Below are 20830 nucleotides of genomic sequence, written 5' to 3'. Positions count from 1 at the left end.
GTGTTTATTGAGTCAGTGAAAAGTGGAGTCCATTTATTTAATATGAAAAATAAAATAAAATTGGAACATTATTTCATAAACGCATGAAGTATCATATGGTGGGGTTGGTCATCCCTCGGCAACCCCATAACCAGTGGCAGATCCAGAAATGTTTTTCGGAGGAAGTGGAATTGAGTTCTCTTATACTTTCTTTGTCGTCTTCCAGTACATGTAAACGACAACTTCACTCATAATCATCATCATATTTTCTTATTATATTTGATATATGCAATAAACTAAAGTCCTGAATTGGTTCCATACATTTTGCTCAAAAAAACTTTTTAGTCATATACATGAAGTGTGTAGCTTTTGTTCCAAATATTTATGGTTCGGTCAAAAATTAATAATGGACAATATGATCGCTAAAATTTTCTTTTGAAAACTCAACTTGACGATGAAACTAGTTTATAAAATTGTATAAAAGTATAGCTTATTTAAAGTTATACGGTATAAAATAAACTCTATTGATGCTTTAAAAATATAATCAATTAATATAATTTAATATGTACATATAATAATATTTATTTTGTAAATTTCATTTACTGATTAGGACGTTGAAGTAATAAAATCTCTAGGGATATGTTTAGTAATTATTTTTATGAAATAACTCTACTGAGAAATGGAAAAATATATCTATTGAAATTCCTCTATTAAATCAAAAATAAGCCTAATAAATAATAAATGCACTCTACTAATTTCTTAAATTAGCTCAATTAATATTAGGCCCAACAATGCATCCCAATCACATGTCATCCTCTCTTCTTCACTCCGTCCCTGCGCAGACCCTTACTATCTCCAATTCCGGCGTTAACACCATTATTTTCGTATTCCAATAACTCTATCTTCTCTTCTTCCCTCCTCCCTACGCAGTTCTCCATTGCCGCTTAGCTAAAGAGTCTTCGTCTCTCTCAATTTTTTTCTAGGGAGGGGGTGACCATGGGATTTTCCGGCCAAACCTTAAGAAAATTCAATATTCTCGGCAGCCAGGGGAGGGGCGACCACCCCCTCCTGCATAACCGTCATTGTTTAGTACTAGTTGATAGTATTTCATTATTGATGGTGAATATAACATAATCATAATCTTTTCTTCCAATTAAATTTAGTCGTAGTATTTTTTTTGAATATCCCAACTAAGCACTATTTATGACATGTAAAAAATGATACTGTAGTATGATACAATATTAGAAGTGAAATAGATTAAATTTTAGATTTGATTATAATTGACAAAATTTTTGTAAAAGGGAAAAGAAGAAATGACAAATGTTTGTATTTTTCATGCTTCTCTTGTTGGAGTTCATATGGAGGTTGCTCGGAAAAATCAGGTGTGACGAGGGGCTAGAGTGATCGGAAAAAGGTGGAGTTAGTTCGTGTATGACTGTATATAGTTTCCTGGTTAATTATATGCAATTTAATCTTGTACAAAGAAAAGCTCTTTGTTATGTGGGCTGGCCCATTTCCATGTCTACTATGCAGCCCATAATAATTGATTTACTTAAAAAAGTTCTCAATTTACTACTAGCATATAAGCTTTGATTATGAGTTTAAAGATACTGTAAGTATCATTTTAATCAGAAGATTTCATGCCCCAAATATCAGCATTGAGAACGTACTTAAGGAAGAGCAACACCATTCTTGAGCGCGCAAGAAATGCGAGTCGAACCTGATATCGATTTGCGTTTGATTTGACGACTCCAAAGGTAATGAGAAGATATGTGATGCAAACACCACGTCAATGCATACATAAAAGTCTTTGTCTTAACATAAAGATCGATTATTGTTAAATATGAAAAATATTAACATAATATAACTTTTGATTCAATATGTTCCTATTAAGTCATGGATTTAAGTACCAAAATTTCAAGAATAACCCCAATCTCAATTGTTACTCCAATAGTCCAAATATATGGATCATGACCTATAAAGTAAAATCTTGAGAGTTAATGATTGGTGAATCGTGATTAAAATATTCGTACTATTTCATTTACAAATATTTGTTTTAAATACATGTGAAAAAATACAACAATTACTATTTTCTCAATTGATAAATGAATAAAAATTTAAAGATTTAGTAATGATAGACTCGCAAGCAAAATACAAGCATATTATTATTTTATTAGTTTGTTATTTTAGCAAAATTCAAATCTCATCACTATCACATTTTCAATAAAATTAACATTACCAAAAATAGTTCTATCATGAAATTATAATAAATCACCCCTAAAAATCCCTAAAATAAATAAACTCCTGATTCGATCATGGAAGCCTCCTCCTTCTTCATGGAAACATTTGATTGCATGCAATGTGTTTTCTGTTAATCTATCTACAGAGCGGGCTCCTTTATTAAGATATTTACATATATAATTAAATGTGCATAGCTCAATTCGAATAATCCACGAAGGAATATGGTTTAGACGCCAACTGCTCTTCGACGCCCACTCTTTGGCGGTTTATCGTTCGCATTGAGTGTTCCTGTTTTCATTTCTCCAATTTCCAACTTTCCTGAGCTGGATTCCCTTTGATCGGTTTTGAATTTGTGAGTGGCATTTTCAATTAAATGATTTGATCCCTCTTTTTTTCCTTCATTTTTTGTGTGGGGAAGCAGTTATTTCACCGATCATCATAGTGGTTTGTATGAAAGATTTGATCTTTATTCAATTTCTTGATATGGGGTAGTTGTTGGGATTTGGATTGCTTGGTAGAAAGAGATGGGGCTTTTTTGGGGAGCATTTGGGTTTTTTGATGGATTAGTGTAGGTAGCTTTTGAGGTTTTTGATGTATCAAATTTGTGATTTTTATGTGATTTGGAGATTCTGTTAGTTAAAGGTGTTTGTTGGTTTTGTATTTGAATATTTTTGGGAGCATTTGGATTGTTTGATGGATCATTGTGGTTAGTCTGTTTTGAGTTTTTTGGAGTGTCGAATTTGTGGATTTGATGTGTGTTTGAAGGTTGTGCTAGTTGGGGGTGTTTGGTTTCTGTCAAGATGCAGGCTGTGGGGAAGCTAGGTAGCTACATTAGTAAGAGTGTGTACACGGTTTCCGGGACTTTCCATCCGTTTGGTGGCGCTGTAGACATAATCGTGGTGGAGCAGCCAGATGGGAGCTACAAGTCTTCGCCATGGTATGTTCAGTTTGGGAAGTTTCAGGGGGTGTTGAAGATGAAAGAGAAGGTGGTTGGCATTAGTGTGAATGATGTCGAGGCGGATTTCAATATGCACTTGGATAGTAAAGGAGAGGCATTCTTTTTGGAGGACATTGAGGCAGCAGAGGAAGGTGAGTGTGGAGCCTCGTCTCCACACTCATCCGGTGAGGAGACGGAAGGGAAGCCTAGATGGCTGATGAAATCGAAAAGTTGCACCTGTGATTCTGGTTTGTTTGAACCCGTTGTTGCTGAAGAGAAGGTTTTGAGTAGGACGAACACTCGCAAGTCTAATCTTTTTGGCATTTTTGGAAAGAGATCTCCGGCAGAAGAGGCCGTTCAAGGGAAAGAAAATGCAGATGATGCTAACGTAGAAGGATCATTAGAGGTTGCTGAGATGGCGGCTGATCTCTTGGACTTGAGGTGGTCTACTAATCTTGGTTCCCCCAAATGCAAGAAAGACGATTGTGAGCCATTATCCGATGCAGACACATTGAGAAAAGTAGTCAAGAAAAGTCCTCTGTTTGATGGCTCTAGTCATGATGAAATAAGCCTTATGAAGAGCAATGTCGAGGCGAATGGTGTTACCTCGGAGTATACTGTTTCCCCTTCAGTCGACAGTGTAGGAGAATATACCACTTTAACAAAGCTAGAACCGGTGATATCAGAATTAGGCTTAAATAAATCAGATTTGCAGCTGAGTTCTGTGGTTTCTGAGGCTACAAAATCTGATACGGATATTGATGACTGTATTGCGAGGCTTAATAGTTTGTCCGATGCTAATTTCTCTGTGGAGGAGAATGGAAGAGATAATAGTCACTCTTTCTGCTCATCTGTTGAATTAGAGGGATCATCCAAAGAGAAAATTCGGCCGTTTTGTCATAAAGAATGCAGAGAAGTATGCATTTATTCCGGGGATCATTTCACGGTCGTCCATGAAGAAAAGATGTCCGTGAGTGGAGGAACTAGTAATGGTGTACCCGCGGATGTACATACTATTTTGGAGGATAATGACAAGATTGTTTATGATCCCCATATCGAAAGGTGTACTGTTCCACCTTCGGTTGGAGCATCAACGGTTTCAGAAGAAGATCTATGCCTCTTCGGTGAAATGGATGGTCTTCGTCCCGCTGCGAAACGCTTGGAACTCAGTGAAACTGATCATGAGGGGAAAGAAGCCTCCGATTTCTTACTTATGAGAAGAGTTGCTGGTCAAGACACCGAGTCGAGTGATGCAAAATGTTGCTCCATTTCTTCATTAGAGAAATCTGAAACGAATGACTATACAAATGATGTGTGTTTAGACCCTAGAATGCTGAGTTCTATGTCTAATGATGTCCGCGTTACAGAGACTGGCAACGTAAGCATTAGAACTGCGAGATCTTTGCCCATCATGGATTCCGTAAGCAATACTCTTGAAGTAACTGATCCCAGCCACCTCTCGAATGCTTCACTAAATCCAGATGTGGACGTATGTACAGAAAAAGATGATCAACCGCCGGGTGCTCAAAGAACAGCTGGTGAACCTCCTAAGCCAGGTAAGAAAATGATATGATGGGTTAATTTTACTATGGCCGATAACGTTGTGGTTGCCAGAAGACATCCGGCTGTTAAATATGATTCTTCATATATCTTTCACAAACTTTTAGCATCACCTCTAGATGTTATTTGAATGTATTTGAATATTCAATATTTGAATTGGAATAGATTAAATGAATGTAATCTAGAACTTCCAATTAATACTTCGGTTTATCATATTTGTACACGAATGCCTTTCACAAACTATTAGCATCAGAATGGAGAATGTCCATATTAACAACAAATCTTTTATATTTGCTTTGTTTTAGAAAGCCGATTGGCTGTCAAAGTGATTGTAGCTTGTAGATGTTTTATTTCTATAAGTGAGTCACAACTCAAGTGCACCAATCCTCTCCATTCAAATTGCTCGACCGAGAATAGGCAATTCTATTACCTTATTTTCTGTTTGTTTTGCTTGGTTTAGAATCACCTCTAGATGTTATTTGAATGTATTTGAATATTCAATATTTGAATTGGAATAGATTAAATGAATGTAATCTAGAACTTCCAATTAATACTTCGGTTTATCATATTTGTACACGAAATACTATAGAAGTTGACTTTTAGAAGTTCTTCAGGATACCCTCCAAAGTCTGGGGATACTTTATTAGGAACTGGTGGAAAGGGCCACTTCAGAAGATCAACTGCCACTAAAATTCCGGATGTGATGGATTCTAGTGAAAAGGCGAGTGACTTAGACATTTCAAATGGACCTAGTGACGTGGAGAGCGGGACGAATGTGACCAAAGTGAAGGGAACCAAGAAGAAAGTAAAGACACTAACTCCAACATCTAAACATCTGCAATCCTTACAGTTAAAAGAAGGGAAGAATGTTGTGATATTCACCTTCTCGACTGCCATGCTGGGCAAGCAACAGGTTTGTTTTACTTTTTTTATTTATAAATGATGAGTTTTATGTTTCTTAATATTCCTCTCGCTATAATATGTTAGATGTTGCACTGACTGAATTTGACACGTCCAGGTCGATGCCCGAATTTTTCTGTGGAGATGGGACTCTAAAATTGTGATATCTGATGTTGATGGGACAATTACACGGTATATAATTTCTGTCCTCTATCCACAGTTCCCTTATCACAGTAGTGAATTGGACAGCCACTGGTTTTTATTTGTTCTCATCCTGTTACATAGACAAATTGTTTGCCATATCGTTGATGCCATTTCGTCAATTCAGCTCGTAGCATTCTCTATCATTGATCCCTTATAAATGCTTGCTGCAGTTCTGATCTTCTAGGTCAGGTCATGCCCTTGGTTGGCATGGATTGGTCGCAGACAGGTGTCGCGCATCTCTTCACGGCAATAAAGGTTCATCGTTATCAATTATTGAGAAAAAACTGTTTCTTCTTATGTGTTTGCATTGTGAATTTAGCATTTTCTGGTGTGGTCAAACACTCTTCACACTAATAGTTTCGTTAGCTCTCCTTTGTGAGATTGTTTACCCTCGCCACATGATTTCGAGATTGTTTCCAGATGAAGAGAGATTTCATATCATGTATGATGATGTGATGCAGGAGAACGGATATCAATTACTTTTCCTAAGTGCACGTTCGATTTCTCAGTCTTACATCACTCGACAATTCCTTGTTAATATCAAACAGGTAGTATGAACTATGAAGTACTTTTTCACAGAAGAAAAGTTTAGTTTGCTGCTCAATAAGAATACAAAATTGCATTTTTATATAATCATAGCGTTATTGTATTTAACTCGGTATCTTTGTACATATACGTCAATCAATAGTTTCATATATTCTTTCAGGATGGAAAAGCCTTACCAGATGGACCCGTCGTCATCTCCCCTGATGGACTGTTTCCTTCTCTATTTCGAGAAGGTAGCTGACTGCCTCTTGACTTCTATTTTTACAAACAAATGTCTTCTCTTTTAAGCATCCAACATTTCGTGAATGTGGAAGTATTCTTAATCGTATATTCCATTATGCTCATTTGCAGTTGTTAGAAGAGCTCCTCATGAATTCAAAATTGCTTGCCTGGAGGTTTGTTACTCGTGTTCTTTTCTATGACCTTAATTTACTGAGAGTACAATACTTGTAACCTAATTGTTTCTTTTCCAAAAAAGAAAATATAGTATTTCATTGATGTACAATAACATGAAAGAATGTCCGGATACACGATGTCATAACACTGAAGACATTTGGACACATAAGAAGGTAGAGAATCTGATGACTCGTGAATTCCTCAGGACATCAGGTCATTATTTCCACGTGATAGAAATCCACATCCATTTTATGCGGGATTTGGGAACAGAGACACAGATGAGGTTAGCTACATCAAGGTTGGAATTCCGTTGGGGAAAATATTTATCATAAACCCAAAGGTAAATAGGAGGTGTTTTTAATATTGTGCAACTTCTCCTGTCGACTTGGTGATGTCTTCTGAATCCGTGGCAATATCAACAGGGAGAGATTGCTGTAAACCGTCATGTTGAGACCAAGTCTTACACTTCTCTCCATGCGCTTGTCAACGGAATGTTTCCTAACATGTTTACCAGTGAGCAGGTTTGTTGAATAACATTTCCAACATAACTACATCATTCGTTTTTTCCTGTACAGTTATCTTTTTTGAGAAGATAAAATTAATTACTACAACTATCATATTGTTAATTTTTTTTTTTTTCTGTTTTTTTTTTGCATTATATTCTACGGGGGTTTCTCAACTTGTTTTTTCTCTGGTTTATTGAAATAATTCTAAAAGTAGTTTGAGACGTCGAACATGTGATATTTTTAGCCTTAGATTAATAGCACCGTTCAACATTTCGGTGTATTTTTCTTCAGGTTCTGGATAGATTGATTGGTGACTTTCTTTTTCGGGCCTTATGTTGATAAAATTCTATGATTTTGAGACAATTTTCTTCGAATCTTCAAACAATAGTACTTCTTTTCCACTTCTTGCTTTAATAATTGAAACTCATGGGGCACTCTGGTTTCAGGAAGATTTTAATTCATGGAATTTCGGGAAACTTTCACCACCTTCTGACGGCAAATAAAGGTTAAGTAGTTTGAGGCGGACGCAGTCAGGCAGGCATCGTATTCAACAACTGAAGTATTGAGGTAATCTTCAATTCCTTCTCGGAAAAAAAATCAAAGTGTATTCAAGAAGTTTATGTATCGTAACATGCCTCAATAAAACTGAATACAGATTATCAGTACAAAGATATGTCGTGTGAATTACAATATCGTGCTCTTATGTGTAGGGAGACTTCTTTGCGAAATACTATGATTTTGTTTCCGACTCCAGCAATGGTTGAATTTCCTGTCTCGTACAAAGCTTACCACGAAAGGAGATAATGTGTTAGTCTCTTGCTGACAATGCCCTTGGTTCAAACGGTGGAGTTGCTGGTATATTGCTCAAGAAAGTCGAGTTTGGACTGATATTATTAGGCTAGTTGAATAAGCTGTTCAACGTATTATTTCAAAGCTCTATACCTTGCAATGTTGTTAGTAGATGATGAACGAATGTGTTCCACTTCCACGTTTCCTCTCGTTGATATAGAAGTTTCGCAGTATCATGTAAATGTTGAGAAACGGATTACTAGATTTGAATCCATTAGTGTTTTAAGGTGAAGGTCAGTTTCGATCTATTTTGTTCATTCATTCATTTCATCGACAGGGGCGTTTCTTGCATTCCCTTTCTCCACCTTTCGTATTTCGCAAGATTCAAGAGCTGTAGAGTGGATTGTTACTGCGGTTTGAAGCTTATAACGACTCCTGAAGTGATGCAGGTCGAGGAATGGTACACGAGAAAGTTCTTCAGATCCAGTTTTGTTATACGGAAATCTGCATCGAGTTCCTTCAATGAGCATTTCAAGAATTGTCACTTTTTCCAGGTATGTTTTCGTGGAAACCTATTCTTGAGCGCGCTCTCGTTGTTATAATGCCTTTGATGATACGGTTTTCATAGTTTGGATGGTGTTGTCTCCCACACATTGGTTATTTTAAGATGATGAAGTTAATTCAAAATTGTAAAACTCAATGTCTTCATCTGCATTCTTTGAATAACCTACAAACTAACATTTCTTCTGATGAACTTTTCTGACCTTCTCACAAGAATATAAATTTTTTAAATAATACACATTTTCGTCTAAAAAAATACTCTCATATTTCCATTTCGGTCCATCAACCAAAACTATAACCAAAAATGAAAGTTTTTCTAATTTATTACCCTACTTTATTCACTTGTTTTCTTTATATCTCCTACTTTACTCATTTTATCTCTTCCATTTACCAATTTTACATAATAGAACTATTTTTGGTGGACAGAGAGAGTAGTATAAAGAAACACATTCTGATTCAACATGATATCGAAACAAAGCTAAAATCATGCATAGGAAAGATAACATATAATCATTGAATATATTAGAGAAAGATGCATGTAATGTTTACACACATAACTGACAATAGTTACTATTACAAACATAAATCAACATTCAAGTTTCCTAATCCTCAACCAAATCCAACAAATCACAATGCTTTTCAAACATATATCAACATTCAAGTTACATAATCCTCAACCAAATCCAACAAATCATAATGCTTTCGATTACAAACATAAATCAACATTCAAGCTTCATAATCCTCAAACAAATCCAGGAAATCACAATGCCTTCGATTACAAACATAAATAAACTTTTAAGTTTCATAATCCTCAAACAAATCCAACAAATCACAATGCTTAGGTTCGGGAAACAACATAGCAGTACAATTGAAATAGCGGGATAGCGCAACATCTGACCCCTTCTGCTCTCTCAATTGCCTTAAAATGATAAATGAACATAAGACGTAAGCGTACATAAATATTCAAAATATGTCAAATGATTTAGAAAAGACGAAGTTCGTTTTGGTTCTTTTCCAAGGGCGTGTTGGCTTATTCTAAGTGTGCTGTAGTTCATTTTGAATAAATTGTAAGTGTTACTATGAACTAAAACACCCTTATAGTGAACTCCGTGTTTTCAAATCCTAGAATTTTAAAACTCAATCTTATTCTTCCATTTTTTGATCTAGTGGTTGAAATTTGGTCTCTAGTTATGCACTAACGAGGATGTGGCTCTATATCACTACTCTATGATTGATATCTTATTCGGTCTTGGGTTGGGGTCCAACTAGTAGGAACCCTAACAAAACCTCCAAACAACACACACTTCACCTCATTTTAGATGTCAAAGTATCAATCATAAGCTAACTAGTAAGAAAAAAGAGCATGCAACAACTTAAAACACACACTGCAATAAAATATAAGAAAAGCATGTCAAGTTTAAATCACAAGCACAAGCATTTTAGTTTAATAAACGAGGCGGTGTTTGCGAATGGAATGAAGTAGGAAGACTGACCTGTTAACCAAGTAGAGAGGCTAGCCGGGAGTTCTCATCACAAAAGGAAGACCAGAATATAACGTTAAAGAGGGACTCCGGTCTTAATTGCTTGGCAGAAAAAAAAGCTGAGGGAATGCACTGAAATAATTCAATTGTACATGTTTTGACAACTGTTGGAAACCAATCGAGCTGCTGTAATTTGTAGCAATGCCTTATGCTTAGGAATTCAAGGTTTGGGAGACTTCCATGTTGAGGTCTCCATCGTACTAAATCGGTGTCTTCAATTACAAGTGACTGAAGTTTCAAAAAACTTCCCTGCTCCATATCCCACTCTGGGCCTCGGAAGGCATATTCTTCTAACTTGAGCTTCTCAAGATTTGGTAGCATCGAACCAATGCCATTCATGTCCCTCCATGGACATCCTAAGCCTCTCAACACCAACCGTCTCAAACTTGATGGAAACATTGAAAGAGGAAGCAAAAATCTTTGCTTCAATTCAGGGTTCCTTATAGAATACGTAAGTTGCTGCAACTTATGCAGTTCCTCTGAGATATAACTCAATCCAATCAATGAGTTGCTATCAACATCATCATCATAAGGATTCAACACTATTATAAGTGTTAATTCCTTTAAATTAGGGATTCTTTTGAGAATTTCCCTAGTGCAACTATTCGCACTCACCCCTAAAAGACTGGACAGTTTGTCCAAAGTAGCATCTGAAGTAGGGGTTGGTAGTTCTCTTTCCAAGACCTGAATATGTTGCAGTTCTGGCATGTCCCAAATTTCTGCCGGCAGATATGACAAAATCCCACGCTTTTTAATGTATTGATGTGGAAGGATAATCAAGAATTGAAGCTGAAAAAGGTTGGATATGGAAGCAGGAAGTTCTTTGTTGTAAGCTAGGGCAAGATACTTGAGACAAACTAATTTGAGAAACTCAAGTGGGATATCGTAAAATCGGACCTTAAGACAACCTAGTACTCTGAGTAACTTGAAATCCATGGCATGTATTGGCATTGGATATTGGTGGTATTTACCATAACAAAGGAGAGAACGGGTAGTGGATGCACAATCACTCTGTATTGAATCATACACTTCTTTAAATGCAAATAAAGTGTTGTAATGGGCACACAACCGGCGTTGATCTTTCATATCATCATCCCAACTTTCTAAAACATGCAAAAACTTGACCTTACTTGCCTCTTTCTTACACAAGTGCTGCCAGCAAGAATGTACGCGGAACTCATTCTTTAAAAACAAAGATTCTGATGGATTTAATCCGAGTAGTAAAATATTATACTGTCTAGCAAGCTCTTCCGTGCATTGGACCATAAAACCTTCCAAATCATCCAATATGTTTTCCGAAGTTTGTTTTGCAACTGGTTCAAGAAAACCCTCAGCACTCAACTGATTGAAGAGGCTGCGTTTATCCATATCACTATAAGGAGGGAAAGCTCCTAAATAGAGAAAACATATTTTTAAATATTGAGGCAAGTAATCATAGCTTGGATAAAATACCTCTGCTATTTGATTATATGCATCCTTGAAGACTTTATGTCGTTTTTTGGCAACCTCATTCCAATATTTTGGAGTCTTTTCTTCTTTGGATAGGAGCTCTGCAAGCGTGACTATCATAAGAGGAAGACCTTCACATTTATCGGCAATCTCCTCTCCAAATTCCTCGAGGTGAGAAGGAAAGCTCTTTTCACCAAATACTTTCTCAGCAAGTAATTGCCTACTTTCTTCTTCATCCAACAACCGCAGATCATACGTTTTATTATATAGTATCATCCCTAGTCTGCTTGTCATCAAGATTTGAACATTTGGGAAGCAATGCATTAAATCTGTGCCCCATACATCATCAAACACAATCAGACATCTCTTCCCCATGCATGTTTCTCCGAAGAATTTGACTAATTTCTCATATTCATCACCTTCTTCTTGGGCCTGCCTATTGTTGTAAGTGTTGGGATCCACTTGAGCTAGAATGCAGCGAAATAATTCACTGCGTTCACATTTTCTGCCCACTTTAACCCATGCTCGAAGGTTGAAATGTTCCTGAATCAATGGATCGTCAAATATTTTCTTAGCAAAAGTAGTCTTCCCAACTCCTGCCATCCCACTAATTGCATAGCAGCAGCAGCAGTTATCTTCTTTTTTTGCAAGAAGATAATCCCTGACTTCTTCATATTCAGCAGATAATCCCACCATGTTTGAGTTGATTCCACCAAAATCAATTCTTGAGGAAATAGGTTCGCCTTCTTCCTCTGGCATATTCTCCATCTCTGTAAAGTACCCCACCTTCAGGAACACCACTATCATGATGAAGATAGCAATATTCGGATCCAGAATCTGCAGATCTACAATGAAAGACGACAAGCCACCTCGTGAGCTTTCGAGTTGTGGAAGTATCTGGTCTACAAGGTGGTTTTCAAGTATATCTTCGAACCCCCACACGATCTCTTTGATTCGTTCATCCCAAGCATTCACCTCAGTCCGGATCTTGTAGCATTTTGTGCGGTCCAACTCTAGCAGAAGTAACTGCAAGAAACTCATCTCAATGTATGCCTCTTTTAACATTGATGAAGACGAAGGAATGTATGATATGCGAGATGATTGTAAAATATGCAGAATTGTAGTCTTAAGAGAAGCCGCTGCAGCAAAAGCGGCCATCACTCAGCTGAAATATGAAATATCAAGCAATGTTTAGGAATTGGCGGAGGAGGTGGTGGTGAAGCACCGGAATTATGGTGCAAATCAATTATTAAAATGAAAACGGTTGTTTTGTGTAATCCAAAATGACAGCAGCACATGCATCCATTAATGATACCATATATGTAATCCGCTGAGTATCAATTAGAAATCGTTTGGACCATTACAATGATTGGTAGGGGCTATGTGTTTTGATTTATGTCGATGAATGGAAGAGACGAGAGGTAGTAGGGATGGAGCATTCAAGACGAGAAGCGTAGATATGTAGGAAGAGAAAGCTACACTTAACTACAAATTAAATCTATTCAGTTCAACTCTCTTTTCAAGACCTGGGCTTGGACAATTTTTTTCTAATGGGATTGAACCAGTCCTCTATCGAACTTATCCCAAATTTTGAAGCTTGATGTATTGTTTGGTTAGTCATGTTCTTGTTTCCACCCAAATATACTGATGGATCAGTTAAATTTTAACCCACACGTGACAACCTACAATGATGTTCCATCCTAAAACCAATTAGTGGTACGAAGAGAAGACACATGGGAAAAGTGAAAGGTTGAAATAGTGAGAATGAGTTGTTGTTAAGCCAAATTCTTCATTGATTAGAATGATCTTAAACCTATATCTACAGTTATCTATAGATCTATCCGGTTCGACTCTCCTTATACAACCTGCGAAAGAACTGTAGAAAACCAGGAAAGAGTCAAGAATTTATAGCCTGTGAAGAAGTGGAGCTTAGGTCAAAAACCTTTCTTCTATTTTACATAAGCTCGGCGGAAAAAATGTATGAAGAAGTTAAGGTAATCACAGTGTTCTTTCTGTGTCATTTTCTTTAATTCTTTCCTGTTATTATTTCTGCCTTTAAGTCCTTTTGGAGCAATTGTGGTTGTTTCTGCATCATGCAAGTGTGGTAGTTGTTGCGAGCAATGAATAAGATGGCACAAGTGTGGTAGTTGTTGCATGCAATGAATAAGACGGTCCTTTGTATATTTAATTCCTCATCCATATATTCTATATTGACCTTGACGCAAATAACATTATAATTCTTCAAGTGTTATTGATCCAATTCTGTTTTTTATTTTTGCCCGTCCTGGTACAAGCTACTGAAATCACATAATAAATTAGTAGAAGAATAATATGTGTACATAGATATAAAAAAGGAGAGAGAAGATAAGTGAAGAATAACACAAAACTAATACTCCATCTTTTGGGTACGAAGTTTAAGAAATTAATATTTAAAGGTTAAAGTGAAAAGAGAATAAAGTTTGAGTGAGAAAGAGAGAGTAAAGTTGGAGAGGAATAAAATTGTTTGCGAAAAAAAAATGAAATGACTCAACTATCCTAGAATGGCTCGAAAAGGAATACAATACGACTATCTTGGAGTAGGACTCATATTCTTCACATTTTTCCGACACTTTTCTTTACTTTTCTTAAAAATTGTACAGAGTCAAAGTGAGATAAGTAATCAAAGAAAGGAAGTACTAAGCTTCAATTGGAATATAGGAATATTTGTTTGTTGAAGATAGTGGTCTCACTGTCCATTTAAACAAGCAGGGTTTTGATATTAGTCTCATCTATTAGCTTAAACAATCGATGCGGCACAAGTTTTCTTGCATCGGACAACGTAGGGCGTAACATGTTCTTTCACTTTTACCTTGAAAACGATGAATGGAGATCTTTGGTCTTGTGCTGGATTCCAAGTTGTAGAAACCCTCAACCAAACCTGCTTCCCTCATTTTAGATGTCAAATCCTCATTCATAGACTAACTGTTAAAGGAAAAGAGCACTCGACTTAAAACACATTCTACTCCTCCCTTAATCCCAAGAAGGATGACCCCTTTTTTGGTCGGCACATGAGTTTATGCAACTGTATTTTGTATGTTAAATAGAGATAACAAAGTACTACCCCCGTCCCCCAAAATTTGCTACACTTTGACCCGACACGGGTTTTAAGAAATGTAATGGAAAGTAAGTTGAAAAAGTTGGTGGGATGTGAGTCCTACTTTTAAAGTATTAGTTTTATAATAAAATGTGAGTAGGAATGAGTTAGTGGAATATGAGGTCCACTACCAAAAATGGTAAAAGTGAAGTGTATCAAATTTTCAGGGACGGACCGAAATAGTAAACTGTATCAAATTTTTAGGGACAGAGGTAGTAATAAAGATGGAATAGAGTAGAGATAAACGTGTTTCTATTTTTAGTAACGAGTCATTTTAGTTGAGACAAATTAAAAAGAAAATGGGTATCTTCGGTGGGACGGAGGGAGTATAAAATATAAGGGAAATGCCTAAAGCTTAAATCACAATAACACAGCATTTTACTTTAGGAAGAAATGGATTGAGATTGTTTATACAAATTGAAAGAAGTAGGAAGACTAACCTATTCACCAAGTTGAGAGTATAACTAGAACTTCCCATCTCAAAAAGAAGAGTAGCAACGAATTACAAAGAGAGATTCTGATCTTAATTGCCTGGCCGAAGCAACACAGCTAGCGGATTGCACTCAACTAATTCAATTGTACGCAATGTGACCATTGCAGCCGACCAATTGAGCTCTTTTAATTTGTAGCAATGCCGTAGACTTAGAAGGCCAAGGCTTGGGAGAGTTCCAAGTTGAGGACTCCAGCGCACCAAATCAGTGTCTTCAGTTACAAGTGTCTCAAGATTTAAAAAACAACCGGATTCTATATCCCACTCTAGGCCTCGAAAGGCATAGTGTTCTAACCTGAGATCCTTAAGATTTGGTAGCAGCGAACCAATGTAATTTATATCCCTCCATGGAAATCCTAAACCTTTCAACTCCAACCTTGTCAAACTTGATGGGAACATTGATAGAGGAACACAAACTCATACTTCATGTTAGGGTTCAATACAAAATAAGAAAGTATGCGCAAATCAATAAAATATTGAGATTTGACTAATTAATATTCCATTAATTTCCTAGGAATAAAAAGTATAAAAAAATAAGTGAGGTGTACCTACTATTTATAGTTAAAGTATATCGAGACTCCTGATGGCGGACGGACTAAAATGGTGAACCGGGACTTCTAATAGCGGACCGAGAGAATACTACTCCATCCATTCCATAGTAATGGAGGCATTTCTTTTCGGCACGAAGATTAAGAAAAATTGTGTCAGGTGAGTTAAGTAAAGAGAGAATAAAGTGGAAAATGAAAAAGGTAGAGAGATGAAGAGAGAAAATAAGTAAGAGAGAGTAAAGTAGGTATGGAAAAATGTGTTGATTTTTACTAAAAAGGGAAATGACTCTATTACAATGGAACGTAAGACTATTACAATGGAACGTACCAAAATGACAAAATGATTCTATTAATATCTGTTCATCAATTGCTTAGCAATAAAGGATTATTGTGACATTCCAGACTACGGTAAGTACCACAGTATCTGAACATAGAGCTTCTACAGAGAATTGAACGCTCAAATGCAAGCCTCTGAGCTTAAAAAATGGCATTCATAAAACATACAAATCACCATATAATCATGTAGCTGCTTTGGACTTGAATCTCAGAAGTTGAGGATCGATATCCCAGACATGATTACCATCATTGGGTGTTGATCACATTTAATCTTTATTTGTTATTGATGTTCATTGAGATGAGGCCACGACTCTAGATGTTAGCATCAAGTCTCATTATATAACATTCCAGCTTTATACTATTATGAGGAAAAAGCAAAAAAGTATAGCATAACAGACATGCATATGAGGAAGCAAATTGCAATACAAATAAGCCAACAATTAGGCAGAATTGAACACACAATTTGATCAGTACCAACAACCAACAATCCAAAATAAGTATAACAAGGCAGAGCTTAATTAGAAGAATCTACCTCAGTCTTTAAAACTTCTTTTTTAAGTTGATCAACCTCCGGATAAGTAGAATGAAGCAGGGGTCATAGGCTCTTCATTATCTGGAATGAACGCAAATCATCAAGCAATCAAATGCGATAGACACTTAGGGGCCGTTTGGTAGCTGTGTTACGACTAGGTAAGGGAGTAATCTGGGTTTATTTGTGCGTTTGGTAGTTTTTATGTTACCTATCTAAATAGCCCGTGTCTTGTATCCGGCCTGCACAAAGCCCACATGTTTCAACCATATATGTAAACCACAATTTTGCTGTGTTACATATTAGGATGCCTAGTTAATTTTAGTAAAATACATTTTTACCCATCAATTTTTCTAACCTTAAAAAAATATAAACGTGCCTCCATATTTTTCCTCTTCTCAAAATCTCTATTGTCTTCCTTCTTTCATTCTCTCAATCTTCCAATATGACAACGAAATTCGACGATTCCGTTCATGTATCTTTTCCAGCGACTCTATTTCTGATCAAAAGGTTAAATTTTTTGCAATTATTCTTCAAGATTTATCTGAGCAGGAGTAAAAATCTAAACTTTGGAATTGGGGGAGAAGTAGATCGATGCCAAAATAGAGAGAGACGACTTCCGACGCGTGCGGCGAAGCAACGGGACCGCACTGTGACGGAGACGACGGCCAGAGGCGATGGGTTCTGAGCGAGATGGTAGACGGCGCGAACCGAGGTGTTACGGCGATGTGTTCCAGCAGCGGCGCAGATCGCCGGAAAAAAGAGGGATATTGGGAGAGAGAGAGAGAGAGCTATTCAGAGAGAGGAAGACGAGGGAGAAGGGAGAGGGAAGGTGGCGGTGTTGGCGCCATGGAGAATCGCCGTTCGTGAAGAGGAGATTGAGGAAGATGGTGATTTTGGGATATTTGTAAATTGGAGAAGTACAGTAGAGAGATTGAGGAAGATGGTGATTTTATTATATTGGAAATTTGGAGAAGTATAGTAGAGAGAGTTGAGGAAGATGGTGACTGTAGAGAGAGAGAGAGAGAGAGAGAGAGAGTATATTAGGAATTTGTAGAAAAGAGATGCGTAGCAATTAACAGTAGAGAGAGAGTAGAGGGAGAAAGAGTTGTACTCCTCTATCCCACTACAAGTGAGGCGTTTCTTTCTGGTCGTGTTTTTGTGAAGGTAATAATAAATAGTTAGAATTGAAAAAAATTAAAGTAAGATAGATAATAATATAGAAGAGAGTCGTTCATACATTATTATCTTACTTACTTTACTTTATCTCTACTCCAACTATTTATTATTATTTTTGCAAAACAATGTCCGATTTGGAGCGCCTCACTTGTAGCGGGACAGAGGGAGTAGAAGAGAGATGATTTAATTATAGAGTAAAGGCCAAAATTAGTCCTGAACATATGACAATTTTATGATTTTGGTCCTAAATTTTACTTTTTGAATTTTTTGGTCCTGCACATATAGATATTTGATCATTTTGGTCATCCGTCAACATTTCCGTTAATATTTAACGGTAAACGATTTTAATTACAATTTTGACCAACTTAAACATATTAATTATGATTACCAACTCTCTAATTAAAACTTTAATTATTTAATGATATATAATTTAAAATACCAAATAAATAATATTTGAAAACAAAAGAAAGAGTAAGAAATAGGTCCAGGCAATAATTCGAAAGTTCATTCTCACACTTCGACAGCGCCGTTCTCCTTCTCTCACTTCGACAGCGCCTTCTCCGAGCGGCGTTAAGCGGAGCGAGAACTAAGCTTGTTGTCGTCCAACCTTAGTTTATTGGCCGAACGAAGAAACCCTAGATGGAGAAGGAGAACGAGAAGGGGGAGGGGAAGGGGAAGGGGAAGAGCGCCTGCCTCTCAAAATCGAATCCGACTGAGAATCGACCTCAAGCACCGCCTCCTACTGAGAATCGACCTCAACTACCATCTCCGACTCAAATTCCACCACCTGCCTCTCAAAATCTACTGCAACCACCACCTCCGACTGAAATTCCACCGCTTCCAAGACGTAATGTATGGGCCCCAACCGCTTATTGTGAAGGTGAAATTTTAATTAAAAGTAGATGATTAGGGTTGTTTCAGTTTCAAAGTGATTAAGGTTTCACTTGTTGGGGAATAATTTTGATTTTGGATTCTGGGGCTATATATAGATGCATCACTATGAAATTTTTTTGGAATGTGGATTGTGGAGGAACAGTGAACTCGAATTTATTGTTGTTGTGTGTGTATGGCTTGTCATGTGGGGTTTAATTTTTAGGTGGTGAGGGAAAATGTGGGGTTTATTCTTTTGGTTTTCTCAGCGAGGAAGATTCATTTTTTTCTATTTATCATAAATAATTTATGATATTATTTTTAAAAAAATTGATTATTAAATAATTAAAAATTGCTTAAGTTGGTCAAAATTGTGATTAAAATCATTGACTGTTAAATGTTAATGGAAATGTTGACGGAGGACCAAAATGATCAAATTTCCATATGTGCAGGACCAAAAAATTCAAAAGATAAAGTTTAGGACCAAAATCGTAAAATGGTCATATGTTCAGGACCAATTTTGGCCTTTACTCTTAATTATATTGGAAATTTGGAGAAGTATATTGGGAATTTGCTTATATTGAGTAGAGAGAGTGAGCAATTATTCTTCAAGGATACTTTAATTATTAACTTAAATTAGTGAGGTTAATTTTGACCATCATAATTTTATCCTTAGTTGTAACTAGGGCTGGGGAAAAATATCGAAAAAATGATGTATCGCTCGTATCGTATTGAAAAATATCGAAAAATTATCGAATTTTCGATATATCGTAATTTTCGATACGATACGATATCGTATCGTAAGTTTTCGATACGATAACGATATGAATTTCCTTATATCGCGATATATCGTTTTATATCGAAAATACGATATATATCGAAAATTTTCGATATATCGATATTTTCGATATTTTCGATATATATCGATATTTTATTTTCGATATATATCGATATATATCGAAATTTTCGATATATATCGATATTTAACGATATATCGAATTTTGATACGATATATCGAAATATCGATACGATAACGATATGAAATTTTTTAATATCGAAAGTTCGATATATCGAAACTTTCGGTACGATAACGATATGAAATTCTTTCATATCGATATTTTCGATACGACACACGATACAACGTTTTCGATACGATATATCGTATCGACCCACCCCTAGTTGTAACTTATTGTACCAAACACTTAAATAGAATAATTCATAATTATCTTAAGCTATCAAACACCCAATTAAAATAAATAAACTAATTGGAACTATGATAACTATCACAAATTATATATGTCTAGTCGAAACATGACATAGCTACCAAACGAAGCCTTATTATGATATCCTACTCTAACTTTGACATCTACGGTTAGTTTGGCATTGTCATTGGTCCTCCTTTCGACCTTAAATGAAATAAGAACGAACGAAAATATGCAGAAACTAAGTTAAGAACAACAAAAGCAACCAACTAGACCTACAATTTCGCAAGAAATAAATGAACTTTACTTGAACTAAGAAGAGTAAATGCTACAAAATTCTTTGTTCAATAAAAACAAATCATTTACATACAAATAAATGCAAACACCATACAGAATCAACAGAACATCTAACTACCATAAAAGCAAAAGTAGCAATTAACTAGAAATGGAAATGCAAGAGTTGTTAAACTAAGCTAGAGAGTTTTAAGTGGAAATAAATCAAAGTAGTGAAAACTAAAATTTCAGATATCTTTGTTTGTGATAAATTTTCTAATTAAATACTTCCTCCCAACCGCACAACAGTAACCACACGCACATGTGAGCCGGTAGCGCGCTCTAAACTAAGTAACTTTCTCTCAGTTGCAACTGGAAATCCGGCCCACAGATTGGCCAATCTTCACTACTCAATGCGCTCCCACTCGTGCCTATCCAAAATGACCACAGATCCCTGCCACAAAAGCATTTTTTCATGCAGATAAGTTCCATTTTATCCATTCAACTCAGATTGAAAACAAGTGACACAAATCAGCCTATCAATCTTTCTCTAATATGTCAACTAGCTTGTGAATTAAAAGTGAATAAACTCCTACATATAACTAATGTAAACACAAAAGCAAATTTACATTTGTAGACCTTCACCTATATTCATGCTCCG

At 36.2% G+C, this 20830-nt stretch overlaps 2 protein-coding genes across 2 annotated transcripts; one reads left to right on the top strand and one right to left on the bottom strand.

Annotated features, from left to right (window-relative positions):
- Positions 1 to 2266: 2266 nt before the first annotated feature.
- Positions 2267 to 8375, top strand: LOC125212424 (phosphatidate phosphatase PAH2-like). Its single transcript, XM_048112600.2, has 11 exons — positions 2267 to 4713; positions 5332 to 5630; positions 5736 to 5809; positions 5992 to 6076; positions 6283 to 6369; positions 6528 to 6600; positions 6719 to 6762; positions 6969 to 7103; positions 7186 to 7284; positions 7716 to 7836; positions 7980 to 8375. Exons 1-10 carry the CDS (start codon positions 3021 to 3023, stop codon positions 7770 to 7772), a joined length of 2646 nt encoding a protein of 881 aa, XP_047968557.1. The 5' UTR covers positions 2267 to 3020; the 3' UTR covers positions 7773 to 7836; positions 7980 to 8375.
- Positions 8376 to 9237: 862 nt separating this feature from the next.
- Positions 9238 to 12919, bottom strand: LOC125215086 (putative late blight resistance protein homolog R1A-10). Its single transcript, XM_048116400.2, has 2 exons — positions 10113 to 12919; positions 9238 to 9538 (listed from the first exon to the last, which is right to left on the bottom strand). Exon 1 carries the CDS (start codon positions 12765 to 12767, stop codon positions 10116 to 10118), a length of 2652 nt encoding a protein of 883 aa, XP_047972357.1. The 5' UTR covers positions 12768 to 12919; the 3' UTR covers positions 9238 to 9538; positions 10113 to 10115.
- Positions 12920 to 20830: the final 7911 nt, after the last annotated feature.

The sequence above is a fragment of the Salvia hispanica genome, chromosome 2 (assembly GCF_029641045.1).
Source record: "Salvia hispanica isolate PSC_SH4W2 chromosome 2, Shi_PSC_v1, whole genome shotgun sequence".
Classification (NCBI taxonomy): domain Eukaryota; kingdom Viridiplantae; phylum Streptophyta; class Magnoliopsida; order Lamiales; family Lamiaceae; genus Salvia; species Salvia hispanica.
This window is presented reverse-complemented; position numbering and strand designations above follow the sequence as displayed.